The sequence below is a fragment of the Anopheles nili genome, chromosome 3, assembly GCF_943737925.1.
Source record: "Anopheles nili chromosome 3, idAnoNiliSN_F5_01, whole genome shotgun sequence".
NCBI lineage: Eukaryota > Metazoa > Arthropoda > Insecta > Diptera > Culicidae > Anopheles > Anopheles nili.
The window spans coordinates 26,885,464-26,902,285 of NC_071292.1; the positions used below are offsets into that span (position 1 = coordinate 26,885,464).

Here is a 16,822-nt window from a genome sequence, read left to right on the forward strand (position 1 = left end):
CAAGGACACACATAATCACACAAATCGAGCACCATTGAGAGTATTGCCGTACGTTTTAGTAGAAATATCTGTTTTTGCTTATGAAAGGTATTTTTAGAAGTAATTGCCCGCAACACTTACATAATAAGGCTCATTATGTACTAATTTTTTTATTGTGTGTTGTTCATAAAATTCCAATCAAATGTTGCTCATTTTATTTTACTTATATACTTATATCATTACTTATATATTTTGTATCATTAAAGATTCTACTTCAAAACTCTGAAAAACACATTTTAAACTTTGTTGTATGAGAACATCCACAGAGCAGCTCTCGATAAATAGTTGCTGAAAACTTGTGGCTCAATAAGCGTGGTCTATTTTCTAGGCTAGCGCTTGTGGATAGCTTGGTAAACATGCACACAAAGTGTAAACTGAATTCTCGTATTTCCCTTCTTTAACGGGTGCTACATTCGTTTCGCAGAATAAGAAACTAGAATCGTAGACGCTACAGATAAGTTGTGAAGGTATAGCAACCATTGAAAAAAGTACTGGAAATTGAGCTCGTGAGCTATAGCGGAAGAACGTTGAAGACTTTTTGTCCTTTCCTAGCAACTCGCTTCTCAACTTGCCAGGAGACAGGTGCCGTGCTATTAACATCAACCACACATGTGAAAACCTGCCGTTGACAGAAAGGTGAAACACCAAAAAGACGACACTTTTGCGCAGAGTGGTTCGTTTCACAGTGTGCCCGACTAATAGGAGCAGTATTCTTGCAACATAAATGATGCAGAGACTTTCAACTTTGGGCTTCCATATGGTCTATCCATTCTTCTAGCCGAGCTCCGTGCAACGGTAGACCGGGCCTGTACTTCATGTTTTAGATGCTGTGAACTACGAACGGATGTTGAGGGTATAAGGATAATGTGTCCTCTTGTGTATCAGGCGTGTATAATCTTTCCCGGACGCGCACTAACAAGATCTTGCTTCACTGAAAAGTGTGAGAAATTGTTCTCGAAAGCCATTATACTGGCAACGAGACGAAGAATAGTAGATGGATACGGGAACACGTCAGCGTGTAGGGGTGTATGCGTGACAGCCCGGAGAAAACTGATTATGAATTCCGGCTGTACGTTGATAAGAAGAAATCGATAATTTTCGCACTGGAGAACATCGTTCCTCAACTCGTACAGTTCCGCGTCGTGACGATAACCACTTTGAAGCGTACAGTTACAGCATAAAGATATAGAAAATTGGATTTTTCTACCCACATTCACACCGCAAACTACTAGTTGCACACGGGAAGTTTTCCAATCACGATCAATTTCGTTCCACTTTTTTACTAATACTTACCCGGTGAAAATTCATCGTCCCATTCACAGTAACACTGCAACTGCTACTCATAATATGATTCAAGAGAAAACTATATTTATCGTCCAATTGAGAGCTTTAGATATGATAATGTACAACTGCCAAACTTGCATTGCTTTTCTAACCTCAACCAATACTTTTTTGACTTTTGCTGCAACAAATGTTTTTTTCAAGTCAATAACTTGGTAACAGGAGATAGGGGTTTTTCAGCTTTATTTTTGGATTATTCAAGGTATGGAAATCGGAATTGAATGTTAAGTAAGAGCTTAATAATTTAAAATATTCCCATACATGTTAAAGCTATTATATTCAAGCTTAATTTTGCTGCATCATTATGTCGAAGCTAACGTTCTCGACGAGCTCATTGAAGATTGAACGTGTAGTAGCTTAGACTGAAGTTTCTCTAATTACTTTTTTACATGAAAGTTGGCTCAATGGCACTGTGAGAGATTTATTGCGCGTTTCGAACCTCATCTAGTGAGTTATCGTTTCCATTTTTGCAACGCCTCAGATATTTGCAATAATGAATGACATAAATCATTCTGATGTCAGTGTATGCTTTTTTCACATTTTTTTCGTAAAGAAAGTCCACATTTTTCGTTGAGCTGATTTGTTTATTTCATCAAATATCGTAGAAGTAATTGGAACTCTTTGATGTTGTCAGCGTCTATTGACACAGACATAATTCCGCACATTTTGCTTCCAAACTTCTTCTCACGTTCATCTTGTAATGTACGTCGATATCATCAAACAGATTTTACATAAAGATCAATGCTTCATAGAATCGTTTTTATGAATCAAGTTTGTTTAATTTTACTTTTCAATTCAAACAACATTTGCTTGCAGATTGGTTACACTGAGAAGACTTATTGTGATAGAAGCGTGTCATATGAAATGTAACCTTTGCAAGGATGGATTAGAACGTTGGCTATACATTTGATTCGATAATCATTCTTGCTTCATGGCTAGGACCCTTGAAAAAGACATTTTTCTTAAACTTTTCCAAACATACGGGCACATTTCATAGGAATTCCTTTCTATCGGCTACATCGTTCGTAACCTCCGAACACATTACTTATGCGATATTTATGTAATATGAGTGGTTGCTCTGCTATTGAATGTAGCTAATGAGATATGTATTTTTTTGTGAGCATGGCATGAATTTAAATTAAACTGAGAAATTTAATCCGGTATCTCCGGTGTACAGTAATGGGAAAATAAATGGTCGAACATTTAATTAAACTTTTTACCTCAGCAACGTTATGGGGGCAATTGATTATTCGATATCAAAAATCAAAACACGCGCTGAATGAAACAAATGAAACAAGTTGAGCGTGTCTAATGGAACGATGAAATATTTGCGATGGAGGCGCCTGGTGCCATGGAGGCGCCCAGTAATTTGATTCTCGATAGGTTCCACAAGACTCCGCTCCGTTGCGCTCCAACGGTTCGCAATCTAGTCTCATTTCCTCACTTATGTTAATCAAGCATAAGACCTACCGTACGGGCACTGGAGTAGTGGTGGCTTTCCCAGGGGAAGCCATTTAAAATGCAACATGATACCCAGAGCTGGTACAGCCGAGCTTCGAACCCGTAGATTGATAATGAGATATTTGCGAAGCCCAGAGAACTGCGTGGAAAGAAACCAAAGGCGTACATTTTATCTACATTGTTTCGTTTCGTACAATGAAGGTCTGGCAGAAAAATATGACTATTACTTTTTTTAGTGTAGTTTGTCAGACGCGTTTGCCTTCCCTCCTTGAGGGCATACGACTAGACGAGGCCAATGGACTGCTGCCAAATGGTTGTGGTGTGTGCATGAATCCGCGAACTTGGAAAAGGAGTGTTGTTCATAGATAGAAAAAAAAATCAAAACGCGAACTCATACACACGCAATATTTCCCGGTTGCGATACCATGTGACGTGCTGGGTAAAACTTTGGAGAGAGCGCTCACGCAACAAAGGCGCAACAGTGCTGCGGAAGGGTAGTGAATACAGAGCTTGCGAGGTGCGGGTGACCACGTGAGAACTTGGCGGTGTAGTTGTCGAATGGAATCCTCCATCCTTCGTTCGTTCAGGCTTTCCCGTACACTCGGCTCACTCGTGCTTAAAACAAGAACGAAGCACCAATACTTACTGTGCGCCGTGTCGGGTTGTTCTACTCTTAACCGCTCGCTACGGTTTTGTTTTTGGCAGTCCTTTTCCACGCTTCTCTCTTTGCGGCTCCTTAGCGCTAGAGTGGGTTTTCCGTTTGCTTCCACTCTTTCGATTTCCCTCTTGCTATCATAAACATGCATACATACACACTTACACTTTTGCACACGTGGTACTGTTTGACGGGTTTGTTTCACTACTGCCAAATATATTCGTATGGTTCTATAGCGTATTTGGGCTACTATGCTTGAGAATCGTTGCTGATGGATCTAGGCTGTCGATAGCTATATGGTGTCTAGTATCGTTAATTTTAACACTCAATAGAACGTGTTTGAATAACACGGTTGCGAATGACTGCATTACCATGACCGCTGCACATCCCGACTCCTGCGTGAGTTGGCAGATGGCATTCGTTCGTTAAATTTGCTTTTAATTTACATAATAAATTCACGCATTTAGAATCTCATAAAACATGCGCCCTATTGTTTGGCCTCGTTCTCAACGGTAAACGTAAAAGCAAGCTCGGAAACATTCGTTAGCGCACTCAACTTTAAATTTGATGTAGACCTTCCCACATCGTGGATGGTGGTTTTTTTTTCACTGCCAACCATGCGAGTAATTCGTACCGTTGTTTATCGTTACACTGGTAATTGTGTTTACCAACTGCCTCAGCTCTAGTGATACTGAATTTTTCTATTCCGGTGGGAAAAGCCTCGCAAATATCCTCCGGATTTCGGTTACCGCAAAGGACGGTCGCTGGAGCTCATAAAAAAAATGTGTGGCCCAACGAACCGGGGTAGTTATTTAAGCCAGCACTGGTGGTGTGTTATATCTCGTCGAAATTATTGGCCACACAGCACAAACGCCGACCCCAATCCCTCCCTGCAGAGCACACACACACGGTGGGAGGCAGGGAAATCACGCATCAAACTGCAGCATTATCTTCACGCTACGGCACACGAACGCTACACCACTACGGCACCAACACCACCATAGCGAACTGGACCAACGTAACACGCGACGACACGTCGATGCGGCGAGAGAAGCCTGCCACAGGGATGCAAACCGGCCGATCCGAGCGCAATGATGGTTGAACGTTCACTCCGCGTTTGCTGCAGCGCCGAGCGTGGCTTTGCCCAAAAAGTATGCTACCCACGAAGCACCGACAATCCCAAGCACCCAACCGAGCACACGGTTCACGGCGTTCGAGCAGTATCGCTTTTCGAGCGCTCTCGGGCTGCTCGAAGGCGCGCGCTGTTTACTAGATCTGGGGCAACGAGATGTGATCCGACTCACCGTTGGTGTGCAAAGGACGTAGAGCAGGTTCGCAACCGGCCTGAACGTCGGACGGAAGCCAAGCGGCCGTGTCAAGATGTCGCTCTTTCTCTCGGTTCAGTTCGGTGGAAACCTTTCGAAGGGCCGAAACGTGTACGAGAGCGCGTATTTGCCATTCATAAACACCCGAGCATCTGATGGAGGCGAGGCGAGATCAGCAGCGCATGCTCGGTTCGAGAGGGAAGCACCGGTAAACACTGCACTGCACTTTTACTGCGGCCTCGGCAAACAAACGGCTTTGTGTTCTACCTCCCTGGAGCCCTGGTAAATACTTTCCACTTGTACTACCATCCAGTAACCAGCAGTTGGAGTGCTAACCTTTGCCGAGGTGCACACGAGTGCACTCTCAAAATTTTGGTAGTATTTAAGTTATGCATCATACACACTCAATGCCGAAATCCAGTATATTTTGTACGAATTGATTCAACAAAATTCATAGTAACAACAATTGAATGGCTTGTATGTATAATACTAAAGCATTAGTTTACTCTAACTTAGTTAGTCGCGATTAATCACAGCACTGTTTCTCTGCCATGCAATCAAAAAGCATATACAAACAACGCTCGAAAATCGATAACGTTCGGGTAGCCGATTAGGCCGAAGTTTTCCTTACGAGCAGCATTTTTGCACCCTGTGCTCAGTTTGACGCGTTTGGGGGTGTTTGGTGGCTGTGTTTTAGTGATCGCGTTCATTTAAAGTTTACGTCGAAGGCAAGGTGCATTATCTTATGCATACTTGCATTGAGCGAACGGATGCGTTGACACCGGCATAGCGACTCGTGTTCATACGGTACGCACTAATAGCGGGCTCGGAAAAGGGTTTCTTTATAGGCATTGGTTGTTTGCCAGCTGTCACAACGCGGTACCAGCTGACGACATTCAATGCATCGAATTTTGGCGTCGGCGTTGTACGTGATGAATCGCAGGTCGCGTGTGTGTGTTTCCGACCTAGCAACCGATGGATGCCTTACGCCTAGTAGACAACAGTATTGTGTTTGCTAGCGACCAGCATTAACACAGGAACATTGGTTGAAATGAAATACTGGGACGGAACCTCATAATCATCCCATTGTGATGTGTTTTTGTTGGACCTTTATTTCAGTCCATTTAAGACGAAAAAAAAAACATTCCCTCGTCACGATCTAAGGATTTGAAGGAAGATTTTTGCTGGAAGGAGAACCAGGATTCGTGATTTATGACGGTCGTACGGTCGTTCTTTATTTAGCACTTTAGCTTTCCCCAGAGATACAAGCGGTGATCCGTATTGTAATGATGACAAACATGAACAAACGATTCCAGAGCAGTACGTCGCAAATTGACCATTAGCTGTAATCCCTTGTGGTAATGCTGTTGATCATTTTTTTGTAAACGGCAGTCAGTAAATTTGGCAATATATTTCAAGTGTTCATTAACGGGATTTATCGTATTTTTACCGGTTGGATTAATTATGAACTATGGCTCTATAGTTATTTCTTTTGCTTTATTTATCTTTTTAAGATTGGCATTTAAAATGTTTTAAAAATGTTGACATGGATGATATTGAGCATTATCCGTAGTTGGCATTGACCCTGTACCCTGTTTTGTATTTCGTAAAGATTAAAATAGATGTCCTACCTGGAACGTTGTCAAAAATCGACTGCTTCAATATCACTTCCGATGTCGCTGGCACCGGTCATATGGCATGTGTTTTGCTTTTGTAAACAACAAATTGATATCTTGTCCGTGTTACGCGTGTTATTTGCCGCACCGGTCGAAAAATGATATGATAGCATATCGCTAGTCCTCAGTTTGCTTTTTTTTTCTTCTATTATACACAACCTGTACAGCTGTCTTCACATAAAGGTTTTCCCCGGTGCTGACATTTCAACAGAGCTATAAGGCAATGAAAATAAGCCATAAGGGAATAGGGAATTGGTCGGTCAGGCATCGATAACTCGGGGTCGCTATGCCGCAGCGCGTGTCTCTTTTGGGGGTTTGTCAAGTTTTCCGTTCTGGGAGCTTTAACGGTATGAAAGAACACTCTCTAGATGATTCCATTTTTTGTTGTCCTTCTGAACCGTAAACTGCCTCCATGAAGCATCGTGACAACACATCAAAGCGTTTGCAGCTTTTAGGAGGGATATTTCGGGCTATTTACATGATGCTCATTGATTTTTTTTATCTCACATTTTCGGCCAGCAGTTGCCTTATAAAGGCCGCACTTAAATGGTAGTCATGTAAAACACAATACAGACTTTGCGTGATGCTTTAAATTGCTCTTTTTCAATTTGAGTCACCGGTTTCGGCTACAGAAAGTGAGAGCTTTTTTTCTGGGAATGTTGCATGAATAATATAGCAGGGTCGTTACAGCAAGTATCTCGTTCAAATAGTCCTGCTCATAGCCGCTGGGGCTTGTTTGAAGATGGAAGCGATAAGTGAGGTTCCAAATTATGATCCTTCATCTCGCCGAGTCTGTACGGGACTTTTGTGAAGTATGACTGTATTAATTCGGACACAGATGATATTGGGTAATACATATCTTTAAATTTTGAGCACTTTTACGATAAGTTGTTTTTTTATGATTTGAAATAAAAAATACATCAAAATCTGTGCAACACACACCGTCATTCGTATAATAAGTTTTGATCAAACATGCAGTTTATTTTTTATAATACTATCTTGTTTTTTAATTAACACGCAACTAAGGTTGGCAGCTGAAGCTTTGTTTAATACAAGCCTTAAACAAAACTGAACCTTTAATAGGTTTTCTAGAGAAGTATTCGTAAAATTTTCATTTTTTTACGATATATTGTTAAAAAAATTATGGAGTAAAATATGGATGAGATACAAGAACCACTTAATTCGTTAAATCTCATTCGCTATTATTTGATTCAACAGATATGATCAATGCCCATGTTAAAGCTGTATTAGAAATTCCACCCAAAGGCCTAACCTTGGTCAGGCTCTTAAAAACTCCCCTTTTCATCAACGTACTTAGGACACTTGAGTATTTGCTTGAACCTTTTTAAAAACGCCTGTCTCGCCCTTATCAATTTACTTTCTTTTTTTGCTTGCTATGAAAAAAAAAGAAAATGGCTATGCCTTTACGCTGGAAAAGCTAACAGCATAAAAAGACGGGTTGCGTTATTTTTTACCAGTCCGTCAACGCAATGTCATGCTGTCTGGACTTTCTGACCATCATGTTGTCGCTTGTGTTTGACTTGTATGTTAGGAGTTCTGCTGCGTACAGCAACCCGTGCGGAAAATGTTATGATAAATGAATGTGTCCAGTGTCCTCTCAGCTTCCAGTCAACTGATTAATTGATCTGCTTTTCTACCAATGACTGTAGCTGGTTTTCATTTTCATGCCTGCTTCGTCCGGTGCTGCTTAACGCGTAGGTCGCAGGGCAGAAAGCATAGATATGAAACAGCCTTCATGGAACTCCTTTTTAGCTGGGCAATGGTAAGGGCAGATAATAATTGGTAAGAGCGTAGTAATTGAAAAGAAATTAATGAGTGCGTACTTGTTGATGGATGTACCAGTAGAATGTTTTTGCTATTTGCACTACAGGAAATCTTTCAACACAGTTAATTGGCACATAGATACGACACAGAGACATTGCCACATTGGCACAGAGATAGACAGTACGGCACATACATTGCATGCGAAAAGTGTTTCTTTTATTTATGAACTATTCACTGTATTTGTTATTATAATGTTACTTATTTGAAAGAATCCGTATGCAGCAGCCATTTTTTCGGCATTGCCAATCATAGACATTGCAAAAGAATTGATCATCCTTTGTATTATTAGCGAATATCCTTTGTGCAATTTATGTAATTAACAAATGCCTGTTGAAAGTCGGCCGTCGTTTGCTCGATACTTCTTCTACAGTCTGGGTTTGAAACTTCAACATTCGTTTGCTGGCACTGCGCATATTCCTCAAATTGCCTACTCAGCACATTGGCAGCAAAAAAATATAAATCTCTACCGCATTCAACCAATTTCGTTCGAGATTCTGTTTGGATGATGTAAATATAAGTGTTAATATGTTTATTTCGCTACTTCAGCGCTTTCTTACCAGTTGAAGTGATGGGATTTCCAGCGGTAGCTCCTAGCAGCAGTGGTGCTAATATAGCCAACAAAATATTCATAACTGGCTCAGCGTGCTTTAACTAGAACAGAGCTGTTTCTTAGAAACGATGGTAATTGGTCAACTGGTGCTCGGTGAAGACAGTTCCAAGTTGTTTTATAGCGTATTAACCAAGGAATTCGAAGGAAACTCAACAACTAGCTAACATTTGCACAGCTGCAAATGTCAGAAAAATTTGAATTTTAATTGCATCGTTCCATTCGTTTTATGGTATTCATTCCTTTATTGACTTGATGTTTCGAAGGAGTTTGCTGTTTTTTTTTTCTATTTGTTGTTTACACCTCTCATCTTTTTTTGAAGTTTTATATAGAGAAAAAATGGTTTTACATAATTCTCCATATTGTAATGACTCCTAATCATCCTGCCAATCGTCAAACCAAGCGGTGTTTGTTTGTTTTACTTGTTTTGCATGTATAATTTTAAATCATTCCATTCTAGATAATAATTGATTACATAAGGGTAATATTGCGCCATAGAATGTGTTCGATTTAGTAGCTCATATACTTCAGCTGGTATAGTCGCTTCTTATTTATTGTTATTATTTATCTAGGGACGGTCAGGCAGTATTTAGAATAAAGATGTTTCGTGAAAATATTTCGTGAAGAATTCGGTTTAGCCGTTAATAATAATGAAAAAAAAAGAATTAAAATGTTTTATGGAATCATCGAAACTAATTAAAGAACGCCCAAGTTGCCAAACTGTTTTTTGTAATTATCGCAAAGCCATTCTTTAAATTTAAATTTTTTGATGTTAAAACCGTAAGGCAACTTTTTATTAGCTTTAAAGGTAAACTTTTGCTACGAATTCGAGCTCTAGTCTTACAGAGTTTGCGTAAAATCGTATTTGCTTTAGCTTCCAGTTTCTGAGTCATTTATAGGGTTTACTGAAGGTCCATAAAACAACGAAATACAATAATATAAGTTAAGTAATGTTTCTGTTAAAGATGGAAAAAGATAGATTTGTGCATTAACAAATTTGTTGTTCACAAAAGACTACGACTACTCCTTTCTTCTAATTGAAAGGAGAGGTTAAGATAGTTTTCATATATGTAAAACTATGCTGGGCAAAAACGGTTGAGTTGATGAATTTGAAAAGGGCCTTAATACAGTGACAATTTTTTATTCGTACTCAGAAGCGCATGTTTGATTGCAACATTTCAAAGCCTTTTTTATTGCTCATACTCTCTTTATCTGCCAGATATTACAAATTCTTTATGGTATATCCTTTGTACAAAATATGTAGCTTAGTAGTGCGTGTTGTAAATCCACCGTTGCCTGTTGAATGCTGCTGCTGCAATCAGGGTCGGTAATTATATGACTTAATTGGTGGCATGCAGAATATTCTGTTATCTGGTCCACAAGTCTACTATTGATGAATTTAAAGAAAATTATTCCGCATTCTTCTAATTTCGCAGTCCAATCTGTAACATTGAAAGAATAATTAAAAACCGTAACGTTCTCTTTCCTCGTGTTTTCGTGCTATGACGTGTAAGTGTATTTTACCGGTAGCTACCGTTTGTGCATCTAAAGTCCCTAGCAAAAAGGGTACAAGTAACACAAACCAGAACATTATTATTACGTTAGTTCGCTTTTGATGTATGGATCTGCTTCTTGGATCTGTGGATAGAAATAATGAACGGGAGAAAGATGCGAATTCATTTTTATACAACTTCAGTACACCTTTCAGAAATGCGCCTTCTTTATACAGTTGGAGTTGTAGAGTACAAACACAATTAGAATTTCAAATCCAACTTCGTTGTGCTCTCCTACATTTGTAACGGTGTAATGTTTTTTTTTAATTTTCAAGCATCATCGTTAGAACGTGTCTCATATTTCCATGCACTTTTCACGGTTGCAACATACCGTTACGTTGCACATTTCTTCATTGCATTTTGCATGTTGATATTGTGCACCTTTGATGTTCCAAGAAACATTGCTTCTTCTAGCTTTTCTACTTTTCATCAAATGTTTAACAAAATATCAGCTTTATGTTTCTCTCTCTTTCGAATCTGTTGGTGAATAACAGTCATGGGCATCGTCAGAGCTATTAATTTGATAGCGTTAACTCAGTCTATCCAGTAATGGCACCCTGGCGATCATCAATCTGAAAAATGCCTGTACCCCAGTGCATAATACCGTTGATTGAGGCAACATTTTGATAAGCCTCTTATGGTATAGAAGAAGCAAAAACGCCATACGATAGATGAAGTGTCTGTGTATCAATTGAGCCGCCGGTGGGACAGTGCGTCATCGCGACCATTAGAAGTATGTTCTTGCGCCTCAGCCCTAAATGGTTGTTCCAGTCGTAGGGCCCACATTGGTGTTACGATTTCGCGATTTGCACCCCTAGGTGAATAGGTTCACTTTACTAGTGATAAGAGAGAGAGAGATAGAGAGCTAGCGCGTCTGCTTCAGCACTTCTGTATTAGTGCTGGAACGCCACTATTTCACGGCCAAACACATGCTCAATTCCTAATCATTTCTCGCGCTTTGCTTGCTGTTGTTTATTTCCAGTTCCGCAAATCGGCCCCAAGCTTCAACTAGCACCGTGCTACCCGACTGAACAGCGTGTTTCCTTAGTCTCCGAAGGCCCCCCAGCAAATCAGCATCAAGTGCTGCACGATACGGTACGTGGTTCACGATTTACGGAACGGCCCCGGACGAATCGTGACATTATCCCATCGACATCCCGGTCTAGCGAGCACAGCGAACGGAGCAGGATATCGGCGATAATTTGCAGCGCTAGGAACCGCGAAAAGGTAGCAGCGAACAGTTTGCACCAGCGATGGAGTTTGATTCCGGTTCCGCTGAACTGAACCAGCGGATAGCCGACTGGCTGCGATGGGATAAGGTAAGTGGAGCGTAAATCGCACCCGACGTATCCTTTTCAGAGGCGGCTTTGCAGACGTGAACGCGATCGGTGACGAAAATGTGCTCGCTTCGCTGATTTCAGAACGAAAAAACATCCGACGAAATACGCGGCCTAGCGGAGCGCAAGGAATGGAAAGTGCTGGCCGGACGGTTGCTACAACGGCTCACATTCGGTACGGCTGGTTTGCGGGGCGTCATGCAGGCCGGTTTCAACGCGATGAACGATCTGGTGGTGATTCAATCGGCACAAGGATTGGCCAAGTACCTCCTGCAATGCTATCCGACGGTGGAGGAGCGTTCTCGCGGTGTCGTTCTTGGTTACGACGGGCGGTACAATAGCAAAAGGTAAGGCACGTGAAAGGACGACAACGGTAGTAGCGGTGTATGAGCACAACGAATTTCAAAAACGTTTGCGAACGTGAGCTTAAGACGTCTTCCAATGAAAGAGGTCTTCCTTTGAGAGAGAAAGCTAGGGGATTTTCCGGAAAAATAGCTTCTTGTTTGTTGGCTAGGAAAGTCTAACATCCCTTGTAGTATGATGCTTGAGATGAGCGGTAATCTTTACACTAAAAAACATCGCAAACAAACGATCGGCAGGATAGTACGGTTCAGTTCCCATCCGTTATACTAACAATTTCAGTTATTTTCCATTAGATTCGCCGAGCTGAGTGCCTGCGTTTTCCTCCACGAAAACATTCCGGTTTGGTTGTACAGCCGAACAGTGGCCACTCCTTTCGTACCGTTCGCCGTGCTGGAGTTAAAATGTCTCGCCGGTATTATGGTGACCGCTTCGCACAACCCGAAGGAGGACAACGGCTACAAGGTGTACTGGACGAACAGCGCTCAGATCATTCCACCGCACGACAAAAACATCCAAACATCTATTATGGATAATCTCGAGTAAGTATGCATTGAGGCGTGGCCCCATTTGGATTTCGTGTTTTAATCTACTGATTTATTGCCGGAATGGGTGCTAAATGAATTTAGCGATAGTAAGTAGAAATGCCATTTAGCGCGGTTCGCCACGCCATTCAGCATAGGTTCTCGTCGTACTGTGTTTGTTGTGGCGTACATGTTTTGTCATTAGATTCCGCCATCATGGTTGCTTACATGACACTAACATTTTACTAAGAAAAATCAGATAAACAAATGCCTTGAAACCTTGACTTCACATCGGGTAATCTATGAGTGGAAAGTTTCTATAGATAGCTATCCTTTGTTGGTTTGTTGGTTATTTACGTAAAAGATCGACGCAAAAGTAATCCTTTAATTGAAATGCAAACGAAAAGTGTCCTGATACAAGCCCATTAACCTGCCCACAAACAGAAGCACGGACTGTATACTTTACCCTTTCCTTCTGCGTCGAAACAGACCGGAACGTTTGTTTGCAGCACTTACTTAACCGTTGTTTAAGATATGCTACAAAGCACGAAAGACACAGCTATTGCGATGGTGAGCCCTTTTTCCTCCATTCATTGCTGCCACCGAAGAACAGCTGGCTCTGAACCGGAAAGGATAAACTTGGTAATTCTTCAAATGGCACGGGCCAACGCAACGCGCTACCAGATGACCTTGGTTCAGGCAGCTTACTAGGGCGTTTGTCGTACATCAAACGGAGCGAAAATTTCCTGTGGCTTTTCCCTCGACGGGTGAAACCGTAGGAATTAATTGCAGAAGGAGATTTTCAGCACTTTGGAAATTAGTTTGGAGTGGTTCGTTCTTCTACCGCGCTGTGTCAGAAGGCGAGAGATGTTGCCTATGCTGTCACGCTGACCTGGTAGTGTCGGTTACCAAATGGCCAAATTGAAGTATTTTCTGGAAGCTAGCGAAGCCAGCAGTTACAGCGCGTTCTCATTGATGAAGCCATGCGAAGGCGGAAATTGAGAAGCTTGAAGAACCGCTAGTCTTTACCTATTTTCTTGATTATTTTCTGTAGGTAGGAATGAGCGATGGTTTGATGGTTGTTTATAGCATAAAAAGAAAACTGTTTGCAATCAGTCGAGGAATGCAATAAATTGATCATCAGACTTTCGCATAATTCATATTCGCAATATGTAAATCATAAAACCAAACCTAATCTATTCGCTACTAGTCGTTAAACTGTTGTAAGCAAAACAGTGTTAAGAAAGTTAATTACACTTTCGCGAAGAAAACACGAAAGTAATATAACTTGTTCGCGGTTTCTTGTCTAGGAGCTCGCGATTGTAGCTCAAAATTGCTGTAAACTTCTGGACGCCTTCTTCCACTACTTACATCTTATCTTTTTTACCTATCACAGGCCGCTTGAATCGTCCTGGAACCTCGAGCTGCTGCTCTCGGAGAAACTTAACGATCCGTACGACCAGATGGTTGAGCTGTACTTCCGTAAACTTCAAGCGAACGTACCACGGCCGTTCATCAACGAGTACAACGCCGGCAGCCCGGTACGCTTCGTCTACTCGGCCATGCACGGCGTCGGTTATCCGTTCGTAGAGAAAGCGTTCGAGTGCGCCCGGTTGCCGGCGATCATTGCCGTGCCGGAGCAGCGTGATCCGGATCCCGAGTTCCGCACGGTGAAATTCCCGAACCCCGAGGAGGGCAAGTCGAGTCTGGTATTATCAATGCAGCTCGCAAACGAAACCGGATGCGACGTGATACTGGCTAACGATCCAGACGCCGATCGGTTGGCCTGTGCCGAAAAAGATGCCAAGTAAGTGCCAAAGAGGTAATCTTTGCCCGGTCCGGTCGCGATGTTTGCTCACGTACTGCTTCCCTTCTTTTTGCTCTTGCAGGGGTGAATGGCGTGTATTTAGCGGAAATGAATTGGGCGCTCTGCTGGGCTGGTGGTCCATCCGATGCTACCGGGAGCAGAATCCGGAGCAGAGCCTGTCCGACTGCTATCTGATAGCGAGCACGGTGAGCAGCAAGATGTGCCGCTCGATAGCAAACATTGAAGGACTTAATTTCATCGAAACACTGACTGGCTTCAAGTGGATGGGTAGGTTTGCTTTCTTCCTAAAATCTCGTTCGTCACTTGTACCAGCTTTCGCCACACGTTCCTTTTGTGTTAATTCAACTCAATCGTAGCCACTGCGGCACTTCATTTTTATTAAATCTCTTAAAATCGTTTTATATACTTGTTACTATCCTTTTATTTTACCGTTTGCATTTTTTATCATTTCTAATTTATCCTGGTTGGCCTTTTTTAGGTAATGAATCGGTCGAGCTGCTGTCCAAAGGAAAAACGGTATTATTTGCGTTTGAGGAAGCGATCGGATTTATGTTCTCCCCAACCGTCCTCGACAAAGACGGTGTCAGTGCGGCGTGCCACCTGGCTACGATGACCTGCTACTTGCGTGCCACCTCTAACATGTCGCTGGCCGACAAGCTCAACGAGCTGTACGATATCTACGGGTTTCATTGTACACTGACTTCGTATCACTTTTGCTACGAGCCGCCCGTTATCGAGCGTATCTTCAAGCGCATCCGGAACATGGGACCGTCCGGGGACAATGCTGCGGACCGGAACTATCCTCAGCACATTGCCGGCGGCCGGTTTAAGATAGCAGACGTACGGGACCTCACCACCGGGTACGATTCATCGCAACCGGACGGATGCGCGGTGCTACCGACGAGCAAGAGCTCGCAAATGATAACGTTCTCGTTCGAAAACGGTGCCGTCGTGACGCTGCGGACGAGCGGCACCGAGCCAAAAATCAAGTATTACGCCGAAATGTGCGCCCAGCCAGGACAACGGTACGTGTGCTTGCTTCCGTCTCCGAAAGCTTCATCGAGAAGCTTTTAGCTCGAATCGAGCAGTTGTTAAACAACATGGCTGACTGGCTTGCTGGCACGTGTTGCGCTCTGGTGAAGCGGAAAATTTATTGTTATCTTCCATTTCAGCGACTGGAACGGCTCGAGAAACACCCTGCAGGAGATGGTGAACGTCATCGTGGAAGAGCTGCTGCAGCCGAAGGAAAATAATCTTACTCCAAGATCCGACTAGGGTGCGAACGAGCATCGATTACATTCGGTGGTCTGCGGTACGCCATTTTCTGGATGCGTATTTTTTGATCCATCTGACACTGATCTTCACCGTATCTTTTGCGCGAATCCATACCACGCACTTAAATGATAACGGTGACACCTCACACTCTAAATACATAAGCAGAAACAGGTTGCGTTTGGAACTGGCGTACGAGAGACGATCGTACAGCTGGCTGTAATCTCGAATGAGGAAGAAATGAGAGCTTACCGAGGCATGCATTAATTGACAATTATTTTACTATCTAGAAATAAATCAGAAAAATCGGTCCAACCGGAAGGTTCCGAACACAGGACGCAACTAGCGACGTATAGTGGTTTCGCTGCATTGATACAGTTCCTTAGCGGATGAAGGCACGGAGGCGGATATGCAGTCCGTAAACAGCAAAATGCTGTTTGCTTGTTCTTACAGTCCGAACACATTGTTCGTAAAAATGTGGTAATATTTATTTAAGCGTTTTAATGAATGACACGTAGAGAAGCTCTGTAATCAGCCATCCCTCGGGAATCGTATTTATCATTTCCAAACCGTACGAATATCTATGCTGTAAAACCCAATGTAGAGATAATAACCATCAAGAAATAAAGATGTAATCCAATGCAACATGCATATATTGCCTTATACATTATTTACAATCCGAAATGCAAGCAGAATTTCCCAATATTTCTTACCATTTCATGTGATATTGCATTGCAAATTTCGGCATTGGCCCACAAAAAAAACCTGAGAAAAGGTGTAGAATAATATTTAGTGTTCTCTCTAATTCCTTTAACGGCACTCAACCCCATCCGTGCGGAAATTTCCACTCCCGCCTCACGAAAACAGATTTTCCACGTTCAGAACAGAACGAGCTCGCAGCGCCGTTTAGCGAAGAAATTTGACGCCAAATTCTGCTATCGAAAACAGACGAATAATACCAGGAGAGCATGCCTCAAGGAGGCTGCTTGATTGGTAGCT

The 16,822-nt window shown here is 42.3% G+C and overlaps 1 protein-coding gene across 1 annotated transcript; it reads left to right on the forward strand.

Moving 5' to 3' along the window:
- Nucleotides 1–11,755: 11,755 nt before the first annotated feature.
- Nucleotides 11,756–16,435, forward strand: LOC128722669 (phosphopentomutase). The gene is made up of 7 exons (XM_053816346.1): nt 11,756–11,821; nt 11,924–12,186; nt 12,496–12,741; nt 14,120–14,530; nt 14,613–14,818; nt 15,030–15,576; nt 15,724–16,435. The coding sequence occupies exons 1-7, from the start codon at nt 11,756–11,758 to the stop codon at nt 15,824–15,826; spliced, it is 1,842 nt and encodes a 613-aa protein (XP_053672321.1). The 3' UTR covers nt 15,827–16,435.
- Nucleotides 16,436–16,822: the final 387 nt, after the last annotated feature.

Excerpts from the sequence above, each read along its gene's own strand:
- LOC128722669 (XM_053816346.1), top strand. The coding sequence starts at position 11,756 with ATGGAGTTTGATTCCGGTTCCGCTGAACTGAACCAGCGGATAGCCGAC. Across the intron at positions 14,531-14,612 it reads TGTGCCGAAAAAGATGCCAA|GGGTGAATGGCGTGTATTTA; the intron begins GTAAGTGCCAAA and ends TTGCTCTTGCAG. Across the intron at positions 14,819-15,029 it reads GACTGGCTTCAAGTGGATGG|GTAATGAATCGGTCGAGCTG; the intron begins GTAGGTTTGCTT and ends GGCCTTTTTTAG.